Here is a 10,590-nt window from a genome sequence, read left to right as displayed (position 1 = left end):
TGTCATTACTGTTCAGTCTCCTCTTCGAAAGCAAGAGCGCCATTCTCTGTATACCTTGTCTCGCTCTCATCCAAACGTCGCACAGCATCAGACGCCCGCCCAGGACTATAATTGTTAGCACTTACGAATCATAGGGACAGGGTCGAGCTCGGGAAACTTACCGGCAGAGTAGGCGAGATACCATGTCAAGCTCGCACCGCCATCGATCCAGCTAGGATCAAAGTTGGTCGAGTTGAAAAAGTCCCACGCCGCCTTCGGGTTGAGTGTGGCCAGGTTGCCAAAGATGATGCCCTTCCACCCGCCCTGGATATCCTGCGCCCGACCGTTGCTAAAGTACACGTCCCATTCTTCCTGGACAAACTGACGCGTTCGGACGAGCGGCGACGAGGGGAGGAGAGGGATCATGTGGATGCCTTGTATGAACTCAATGTTGGCGCCAAAGTAGGTCGTGTGATCGATCTTGTTCTCGAACAGAATGCCCGCGACCTTGTTTCCAATAAACTGGGCCGGCTGGACCTTGTTGTCCTTCGTATAGAGGTAGTAGTGCTGCAGCGAACGCGCCTGGACGGAGAGCATGAGGTTTCCTCTGGCAGCCATTTTGGCGTCGCCCGACACTGTACCCCACATCTTGATGGCGTATGCCTGCATCATGTCCTCAGAGCTTGACTCTTGGTCTTTACCGTCATAGGACTCAAAAAGACCCTGAGCCCAGGAATGACCGTGGAACCAGTCGAAAGACCTTGATTGCGGGAAGTACATGTCGTGGACACTCGGGTTCGCAAAGTCGCGAACCAACACGTTGACGTACGCCTTGTTTTCGGGGATCCAGCTGGGGTCCAGATGACCGATGACGGCGGCGGCCAAGACGTGGTATGCGTAATGGAAGTGGTGGTCATTATAGTACGTGTTGCCGAAATCTGCGCCACTGTTTCCGGTGACATAGGAAGCAGACGAGACCAGACCACCCCATGATCCTAGACATGTCAGTTTTGCAGCATGATCATGGGATTTGGCAGTACTCACGCTCATATACCAGGGGAAACTTTTGCTTGTTGGCGGCAAAGCGTGCGAATGCCTGCTTGAGTTTCCCTAGCGCCGGTTCTGCAAGTTTCTTGTCGTCGAGGAGGTCGTTGATAACCGTGAGCATGATGGCGAACTTTGCGAGTGCCTATGATCGCATGAGCTCTGGTTCAATCATAATCCGAATCTTGAACTCACCTTTCCACTAAAATACATCGAATCCAGGTCAGACTGAGCGGCCATGTTCTGAGAAGCCTCCTGGACTGCGATCCCGCGAATCAAAGCCCTCGCTTCGTCCGACATTTTCGTCATGGTGCCCTTTCTCGGGGTCCCACGGAGCAAAAGTCATGTCCAAGGGCAGGATTTTGCTCGGACCATGGGTCCACTCATCCGCCATGACGGCAGTTGCAATGCCTTTGGTTGTGGTCTGCAACTTCACCTCACTAACTGCTGCTCGCGTGTTGTCGTCAAAGGACTCGACGTGATGGGGCAGAGCATACATGACAAGCTTGCCTTGTTGATGACCGTCCTTGGCGAACTTGAAGGTGTATGAACCGGCTTTGTTATGGGTTGACCCTGACAACACGACGGTTGTAGGGAAAACACCAGCCGCTTCATCGTACAGAGCCTCGGCATTGCCAGGGTCCTTAGCCACCTGAATTATACCGTAGAAGGGGCTTTTGGCCTCCGCATAGCCGTTGTTGATGACCTGTAGCTCCAACGGGTCTCCCTTGGTCGCGTAGGCATAGATTCTCCAGGTTCTGCCGTCTTCCAGATGAAAGTTGAATTTGGCAACACCAGGTTTGGGGTCAACAGTCACCTTCGTGACGTTTCGGAAGAAAACGCCACTCTGGATGACGGGTATCGCGCCCGCAAATTGAGCGGTGATAAAGGCCATGCCTTGAACCAGCGGGAAAGATACAGCCGGCACGGCTGTCGCATTGGGCCGCAAGTGGACCCGGGCCGAGAAAGCAGTGATGCTGTCTGTTGCGATTACTGTGTCTTTACCAAGATCTTTGGAGCTAACAATCAGAGACTGGATACCGATCGGGTTGATGAAATATGAAGCTTCTCCTCCTGATCCAGGTCTAGCTTTGCCAAACACTCGCTGGCTCGCTTCAATGTGGGAGATGGCCATACCCCAGCTACCTGCTGCCCCCTTGCCCGCCGCCCAAGCGACAGAGTAGGGGTGAGTAAAAGCTGGAGCGCTCTGACTCCCAACCAGGAAGTTTCCAAAGAACTTGTTCGTCTGCAGTGGAGTTGTGGAGTTGACGCCCTTCTTTTCAACCGGGTGGTCATTGCGAATCTGGAATTGAGAAGGGGGCGCCGCCGTGGCGATGGGGTCCGCGAATATGTCTCCTGAAGGCATGGTGACTGTAGAGATGGGTTTATCCACAATGACCGACGTTGTCGTAGAGTTGGAGACGGTTCGAATGAGCGATGTTGGTGTTGTAATGGGTGCCTGGATAATGGGAATAGATGTGACTTTGCCTTTCAGGTCAAGCCCCGAGTCAACAACACCTGTGGTTTCAGGCCTCTTGTCAGACAGTGTAGCCGGGATCTGAGCGACTCCTGTCTGAACAACACGAGTCGTCACCGGAACCGTCTCGTTGGGGGCGAATATTGGGACCGACGAAGCGGAATATGTCCCGTCCGCATGTGTACTAGATGTAGTGCGCGGGGCAAGGAGGGTCAGTGTGAAGAGAACTGTCTCTGTTGCGCAGGCTGCGAGTAAGCTGTCGTCGATTGGAGCTACCCGAGGCTCGAAGAGTTGGAGAGCTGTTCCCGGGGAAAAGTCTTGGCGGGCGTTCTGCCGATGCTGGTGGTGATGATGTAAATCGCCAATAGCGTTGCCCCGAAGAGATACCTGCAGAACAGTCAGCTTCACCAGCCAACTCACGAGGTTCAAGCCCATTCGGGCGGGGGCGGGGGCCATGGTCAAGAAGTATCAGTCAGTCCTTCGGGAGCAGATGTGGTTCGTGTTGGGGTGCAGGTTTTCAAGATTTGATTGGGATAGCGAGCCAAACGTAGAGGCGAGCAGCTGGTAGAGGCTTTCCGAGTGATAGATGGGATGGCGGTAGTTCGCCATTGATATAACCGCAACATGTCGACCCGCCATACAGCACCAGCTGCTTTGCTTCTCCGGGAAGATGACTCCGTGCAGTCCGAGGCGAATTCTGCGATCTCTCGGCTCCAGTGGGTTACCGCGCAACGTGGGCAGCTGGAATGTGTGTCTCATTCACAATAGACTGGGCTTACTCTTGGAGGAATGCCAGACCAGGCGTGGCGGATACTGGTGCGTAGTCTGCCGTAAGGAGGCGTGCGATATCGAGCGGTATATGCAAGGATACTAAGGAATGAGGAGCATATGATTCGAGGTTTGGCGAAGCTAGCTGCTGGTTCGCCTGGTCGGCAAGTTGCTGAGCAATTTCCAGAGCGAGAAAAAACGACGTCACAAGCAATTGACGGGGAAAAGAGACGACACCAATGTAGCTAGTTTTGGCGTTTCGGGGAAGTGCAGCCTGAGACAAGAAGTAAAGGGTCCTTTTGGTCTCAGAGGCATGTGGCAAGGGCCGCGTGCTCCTCTTGATTTTGGCGATTTGAGACTTGGAAGACGAACTCAACGGCCTGGGAAGGTACGGATGACACACACACGACAGGGTCAAGCCGCCGGTAGCCCCTCACCACTGACGCGTTGCCCTTGGCGTGGGTCCATTCTACTCACTCGTCAACATGCTGCCACATCCATAATACTCAAATAAGACAAAAAACTACTTCGAACCCCTGTGCTCAATCAAATTGACTGGACCATTGTCGTCTGATTGAGATGCATGGCAGGTTGTGAGGTGAGGTCCGTGGAATATGCCAAGCGTAAATTGCGACGGTGGAGGGGGCAGGCCGCCAAAGCCACGAGCCAGGCTTCTTGGCTGGTTGGTGAAGCATTCCAGTTGTCGTTACCAAGGCTGTTGTTGCACGGCCAGGTGCATCATGTGGGTGTTCAGTCGAATGACCGGAGATCACAAAGCACGAGATGATTGCTGTTCACCAAAACGAAGCTAACTGATATTCAGTCTCATGAGGAGCGCCAGCGCCATCCGCGATACATATAGGCCCATGTTGGTAAAATCAAAATCCCATGCCGAAACGACCATGCCCCATTGATATTCATAAATAGACGGTCTGTACCAATTGTACGTCTCAGAACCGTCTGTGCTAGCCTCATGGGCCCAACTTCTTTTTTCGTTGCCCGAGTACGTTCGGCTCGACAGAGAGGTGTCGTGGGCGTCCCTCACCCACGTCGTCTGGCCTGTAATGGGTAGCTCTACGTGACCTTTCCAGACCTTCTGCCTGTCCCATCTTCGGGTGCTGTCCGGTTGACTTGGTGGATTGATCAGCGTATGTTGGAGTATTCCTTCTTCCACAGCCCTCTTCCATAAATGCCACCGAGCGCTGTCTGGCAGGCGGTCTTGACCCCTCAAGCCCTTGCGTCTGATTTCTCGCTGGCTGCTCAGATCTCGCTGGATTCTCTTCAGCGAGCCACAACGTCGGCTGTGAGCGCTCCAGGCCCTCGGCTCTCGGCCTGACTTGAAGGTCAACACTGGGTCCGGAGGTCCTTGTCGACATCGCCAAGCCAGAACCTTCGTTCATATGCCGCTTATTGTCGTGACGAACACCGACATTCTTGTGGTGACGTTTTGATTGTGAGCTTTCGAGGCCTTGAGACAACGCCGTGACAAATGTGGCAGGTCTTGACTTCCCGGACCTCCTAGATATTTCGCCAGTTGCGCCATCGTCGCCGCGGCTTTCATCAGCAGATGCTCCAGCACTCACCACCTTCCTCCCTGATTTTTTTTCAAGGCCGGTGACAGCCCGGTCTTGAGCCTCGGGCACCTCATCGTCAGCGATGTACGTGCTTGTCAGCCTTGCACCACTGGCCCTCTCCAGCCCTGTAACCGGCTCACCGTTCTCCGCCTCACGTCGCTGTCTGTCCTTTTCCTCGCGCTTCTCTTTCCTCTTTCGCCCCTCGGCCTCCCGCCGACACCGTCGCATCTGCTTCTCACCCACCACCCAGGGCACCCCCAGCACATCGCGCTTGAATTATCCCTCTTCTCCCAGAGCGCAACCTCTTGGGCCGTGGACCTTACCATCTTGACCTTTTGTATCTTGACCGTCTTCTCATCGCGAAACAGCGCCACGCTCCCCTTGATGTCTACCACGGCGCCGACATCAACATCATCGCAACCCTGCTGCAGAAATTCGAGTCGTCGAGGCGCATACGCTAGCGGATCCTTGTCCCCAAAGGCCGGAAGTACGGCAGGGATGACTTTGACGGCAACATTACACTCGATGCAGGCGCCGCTGCTGTCGTCAATGGTGAAGATGCGACGGTTGTAGACATCATCGATGGCGACTACCACGCCGACGAGGCGTACCCATTTCACGGGAAGATTGCGGTGGAAGAACAGACCTTGGCCTGCGTGAGCCTTGTTAGTGTTTGCCGCCCGGGAAGATGAAGGTGGATGGAGACGCCTACCTTCATACTCGCGGTGCGTGTCGAGGGCGTGAATGGTCGCCGCGGTGAGCAGGCACCATTGATCGAACGTGGGGGAGAGGTGGAAGCAGTATTGAGGGTACAGGTCAGTGGATGCGCTGGTCATGGCATGGTCGGCAAACTGCGCTTTGAGGATTATGGAGAGATGTCGCAGGCGCTGAAGGTAGGACACCTTATCGTGTCTCGTTTGACGCGGTCCAAATTGAGACGCGTCGATAGCAGATGCATGCGAGCACTTTAAACCAATGTGGAGTCGCATGGTGCGCCCTGGTGACGCAGTCGCAGGTTGGGGTAGGTAGCACAGAGGGACCCGTTGACCCAGCGACAATCGGCCCAGCTCACCAAATTTCACCCTGAAGCCGCAGTCAGTCTGAGCGAGTGGCAAAGCATCAATGCAATCACTTGAGCAAAGCTCTGTAACATTGAATTCATTCAGAATATGATCTGTCTTGGTATAGCCTAGGCCCAACGCCACATAATCCATGAGCTACACATCGTGAAAAGCCAACCCAAAGTACCATCATCCCATGCGCCGATTGACTTCCCTACCAGCTTACGCTCATCTCTTGGAGCTCCTTGTTGGCCGACTTGACTCAGAGGCCTTGGCTTTCTTGAGCCTCGCAGCCGCCGCCTGAAAAGCCTCCTCCGAGGGCTCCTCCTCAACAACCCTCTTCTTGCCTGTCTTCGTCTTGCTCGGCGCTGCGTACTTGGCCTCGAGGTCTTGGAGAAAGTTGGCCCGCTTCGCCTGATTCTGCTGGATCAACGCAGCCAGATCCATCTCATCGTCCTTCTTGTTTTTCTTGCCCTTCTTCTTGTTGCCAAACAGCTTGTCGTGTACGCCCAGCTCCTTTGCGTATTCCTCGGCCTCCTGTCCCTCTGCTTTCGCGGCCTTGACCCGTGCCGTTTTGGACTTGGCGCTCTCCTTCGTGTAGGCCGTAAAGGATGGTACATCTCCCGCCTTGATAGACGCATCGATTATGGAGCGGAAACGCTCATCGTCCTCGAGCACGTCGCTCAGCATGACTGACTCGTAAATTTGGTCCATCTTGCCCTTGTGCTCCTCGTACGCCACGAGCACGTCATCCTTCTCCTCGTCGGAGCCCTTGTACTTGGCGGCAAACTTCTCGATGGCATCTGCCGAGATGGAATCGCGGAACTGCTCACGGTAGAAGTCGGACCAGTTGAAGCCATCGGCGTCCACGATGGATTCGGACGTCGAGCCGGTCGCGTCGTAGCGCTTGCGGCGCGCAGGGTCGGATAGGATGGCATAGGCGAAGGCGATGGACTGGAACTTTTCGTTGGCCTCAGACTTTTTGTCTTCGGGGACCTTGTCTGTTTGGTTCAAGTTAACGCGTGCACACAGCTTGAGGCTGGGCATGGAGCTTTGCTGCCTACCTGGGTGGTTCTTCAACGCTGCTTTGCGGTAGGCCGACTTCACCTGGTCGGCAGTAGCCTCCCGCTCGAGACCAAGCGTCTCGTAAGGGTCAATGACTGGCGGCTCGCCATCAATCAGATCGTCGGAGGAAGACATTGTCGATCTGTTGAGTGTTTGATGAATGTGTGGTCGTTCTTGGTGCGTTGAGTGGGCAGAGCATCAGCCATGAACGCGTTTCGACGCGTCCGCATAAAGTGGCAGGCTAGGTGAGCTCCAAGTGGGGGTCAAGTCGGCAATCGGCGCTTGCAGTGCCGGTGGCAGCTGGAGTAATAGCCCCGCAAGAGGAGCTCCATCACTCTACCCCTCCCTGACCAGTCTGCCTTTTCACATCTGCATCTCAGGCAGAGTGGCAAGGCGAATCCGGTGTATGACTGACTACCCACTGACAGAGACGAAGCTCGCCAAGAAGGACACCGGCTTTTTCTTGGTACTCAGGACAAGGTCGATCGACAATCGCTGATTCTCAATCGCGCCTGCAACTTCACAGTTGTAACCATGGCTTCAATGACAGACACCGAGCCAGCGCCGTCAATCAATCCTGGTGATCACAAGGCGTATCTCCAGTACGCTCTGTCTCTAGCGGCCCGATCGCCTCCGAAATCGACAAACTACAGTGTAGGCGCGGTTCTCGTCAACCCCAATACCAACGCCATCGTCTCCACCGGCTACACGCTGGAACTCGAAGGCAACACACATGCCGAGCAGTGCTGCTTCATGAAGTTTGCGGCCGCCCACAGTGTGACGGAAGAGGAGCTCGCCACGGCCGTCCAGTCACCACCCTTGATCCTATACGCGACGATGGAACCTTGCTCGGAGCGGCTCAGTGGCAACCTGCCCTGCGTGAAACGCATTCTCCGCCTGAAGCACCTCATCACGGCCGTCTACGTCGGCGTGCAGGAGCCAGAGAAATTCGTCAGTGACAACACTGGCCGAGGCGCTCTCCAAGCCGCAGGCATTGAGTTCGTTCACATTGGAGGGCTCGAGAAGGATATTCTAGCCATCGCCACGGCAGGACATTTGATCAAGTAGGGAGCAGGCCACCCCACCACCACTGTCGAAGTTTGGCTTCTACCTACGCAGAATTGCAGGGGACAGCGTCCTGCGTGCTACCCCGAGATATCGGTCACGACTCCCTCATGGTTTCTTCTTGATTTGGTGACTGGCCAATCCGGGCATCCCACCATTCCAGTTGGGTAGCTGCATCAATCCAGTGGCGAAAGCTACCCTTGCAATTGTCGGTTGGACCAGCGTCACGGCAATGATTGAGAGCTGCAAATAGCGTTGTGACAGCTCATCCATCCACACATGCTCCAGGTAGCTAGCGGAGCGGTGTGCCTTTCTTGGATGGAGCTCACCCACAAGCTGTCTTGCCGACACAACATTGGATCTCCAGCAAGAAAGAACAAACCAACGGCCAGCTTACCATCAATTCTAAAGAACCTGATTTCCTTCCATCACGGCGATGCGTCGCTTCAAGGGCAAATCCAGTTCTGTATCAATGGAATTGTCCGCACCCAGCAATTTGCACGACTTCTCAAGTTGCGGCACATCCCTCGGACCATCATCCTGGAGTCATGACGGTAGCCAATGCAGACGGATTGTCACTGTAGCGTGCTATCACGTCGGGACGTATGGGGAGACTTGTGTCGCCGCGCCTCTCGCCCCCAGACGGCTACGATCCCGACTGGTCGATGACGCTACACCACCTACATGGTAAGCCGCATGCTTGACATTCATTGTCTGGCGTGAATTGACACCTGGGGATGTCAAAGGAGGCCAGCCAACCCCAGACATGACCTCCTTGTCTTGATGTTCTCTGGCCAGCCATTCATGTTGAGGCTCGGCAGAAGGCGGGCGGGGGACAAAGTGGAAATACCCACTAGTGGGCCTCCCGCCTAGATGGTCCACCAGGGGTGTGGTGCGTGCCCAGGTGCCTCAGCTCAGCTACCTCGTCTTCCAGTTTGGATTCTCACACACCTGTCGATCGGAGCAGGGCATCATCGAACATTTGGCTCAGTACCTGTGATCAGTCTCGTCTTTTCAAAGACAAAAAAAAAAGTCTCCGGAGTGTTTCTCTGTCTCACCTCACAACCCACTTCCTACTATCGCATGCTAACAAGTGCACCAACGACTACCCCTTGGAAGCTTGCATCCATTGGACCCATGGCAAACCGAGGCTTGCTCTTCTTGACGCAAACCCCGTCCGCGAGCTTCATGCTTCAATAAACGCACTTCTACAGGTAGCCTAATCAAAGGGAGTTCCCTTCGAACCGAGAGTATCTTTGCGTTTGGTAGCCCTTTGCGCAAGGATTTTGTTGGCCTAGGCAGGAGGATTGGGCAGTCCGGCAAACGGAACGCCTTCAACACGACATTCAAAAACTCTCACCACGCCTCGGATATCTAATTCTTCGAGCGACACCCGCCCATTACTCAATAAACTCACATCACACTATCACTAAAGCTTGGAAGCCTCTATATTCGCCTCCCATTCATCCTGACCTGCTAATTCTACGTTGCTGAACTTGAACTCGAACATCTTCCCCAAACCTGTCGCTCACCATTTTGCACCATGGCTGATCATTCACGGGGCGGTCGCGGCGGAGGCCGCGGGGGAGACCGAGGCGGAGACCGAGGCCGTAGTGGAGATCGTGGGCGCGGAGTGGATCGTGGGCGCGGAGTGGATCGTGGACGCGGAGGGGATCGTGGGCGCGGGGGAGATCGAGGTCGCGGCAGCGCCTTTGGGGGCGGCCGCGGTGGGTATGGTGGTGACCGTGGAGGCCGGGGAAGTTACCGTGGAGATCGTGGAGGAGGCAGCACGTATGGCGACCGCGGCGGCGGTGGTGGAGGTGGCTACCGAGGCGATCGTGGTGGTGGCGGCTTTCGAGGGCGTGGAGGCCGCGGCGGATTCGCCCCTCGCGCCGAGCCGTTCGAAGGCGAGCCTCATCGCGTCTTTGGGTTTGTCTCTCTTCTCATGTCCCATTTCACATGCGTAGTAACCAATACTGACAATACTTCAGGCAAGACCAGGCCATCCCAGAACCTAGCGCCACAGTTACGGCTTTGGAAAACAAGCTCGTGGCCGCTTATCAGTCTCAGGGCCTGAGCATAAAGATGAGCAAGCTCAAAATGTCCGGTGAGGCTGATTTGCTGTTCCCCCTCCGTCCTGCATACGGAAACAAGGGAAACAAGGTGGTGCTCTGGGCGAACTACTTCGAGATGGGCGTCAAGCCAAAGGTTGTGTACGCTTACAACCTCGAGGTACACAAAGTTCGCCCCAACAAGGGCGCTCAGCGGCAGGTCGATCCGAAGACCAGGATCAAAAACAAGGCACTGAAGACAGATGTCTCGGGACGAAAGCTAGCCATCATCATCCAGCTCGCTATGGACAAGCTGCGCGAGGAGGATCCGAAAGCGATCCTCGCCACCGAGTTCAAGAGCAAGCTCATTTCGCTTCACAAGCTCAAGTACAACGATGATTGCCTTGAGGTAACCTTCAAGGGTGAGAATAGCCACAGGACCGAAAACTTCTTTGTCCGGATCGTTGATCCGATCGAAGCCTCGTTCGACGCCACTCTGCAGTATC

The 10,590-nt window shown here is 55.1% G+C and overlaps 5 protein-coding genes across 5 annotated transcripts in view; 2 read left to right on the top strand and 3 right to left on the bottom strand.

The window, feature by feature from the left end:
* Nucleotides 1-5: 5 nt before the first annotated feature.
* VDBG_08038 (endo-1,3(4)-beta-glucanase) lies at nt 6-2,956 on the bottom strand (the record flags this gene model as incomplete). Its single annotated transcript, XM_003001733.1, has 4 exons — nt 6-46; nt 126-974; nt 1,024-1,168; nt 1,469-2,956. 4 exons carry the CDS (start codon nt 2,954-2,956, stop codon nt 6-8), a joined length of 2,523 nt encoding a protein of 840 aa, XP_003001779.1.
* A 1,981-nt stretch (nt 2,957-4,937) lies between these two features.
* VDBG_08037 (OB-fold nucleic acid binding domain-containing protein) lies at nt 4,938-5,678 on the bottom strand (the record flags this gene model as incomplete). Its single annotated transcript, XM_003001732.1, has 1 exon — nt 4,938-5,678. One exon carries the CDS (start codon nt 5,676-5,678, stop codon nt 4,938-4,940), a length of 741 nt encoding a protein of 246 aa, XP_003001778.1.
* Nucleotides 5,679-6,131: 453 nt separating this feature from the next.
* On the bottom strand, nt 6,132-7,103 carry VDBG_08036 (chaperone protein dnaJ 6; the record flags this gene model as incomplete). The annotated part of the gene is made up of 2 exons (XM_003001731.1): nt 6,132-6,904; nt 6,968-7,103. The coding sequence occupies 2 exons, from the start codon at nt 7,101-7,103 to the stop codon at nt 6,132-6,134; spliced, it is 909 nt and encodes a 302-aa protein (XP_003001777.1).
* Nucleotides 7,104-7,502: 399 nt separating this feature from the next.
* Nucleotides 7,503-8,036, top strand: VDBG_08035 (diaminohydroxyphosphoribosylamino-pyrimidine deaminase; the record flags this gene model as incomplete). Its single annotated transcript, XM_003001730.1, has 1 exon — nt 7,503-8,036. The coding sequence occupies one exon, from the start codon at nt 7,503-7,505 to the stop codon at nt 8,034-8,036; it is 534 nt and encodes a 177-aa protein (XP_003001776.1).
* A 1,540-nt stretch (nt 8,037-9,576) lies between these two features.
* VDBG_08034 (eukaryotic translation initiation factor 2C 3) overlaps nt 9,577-10,590 on the top strand; it is a gene marked incomplete at both ends in the record, with an annotated part of 3,422 nt that continues 2,408 nt past the window's right edge. The window contains 2 exons of the mRNA XM_003001729.1: nt 9,577-9,962; nt 10,025-10,585. Coding sequence (XP_003001775.1) covers nt 9,577-9,962; nt 10,025-10,585 — 947 coding nt within the window. The remainder of the gene's footprint in view (nt 9,963-10,024; nt 10,586-10,590) is intronic.

Source organism: Verticillium alfalfae, genomic scaffold (assembly GCF_000150825.1).
Source record: "Verticillium alfalfae VaMs.102 supercont1.11 genomic scaffold, whole genome shotgun sequence".
NCBI lineage: Eukaryota > Fungi > Ascomycota > Sordariomycetes > Glomerellales > Plectosphaerellaceae > Verticillium > Verticillium alfalfae.
This window is presented reverse-complemented; position numbering and strand designations above follow the sequence as displayed.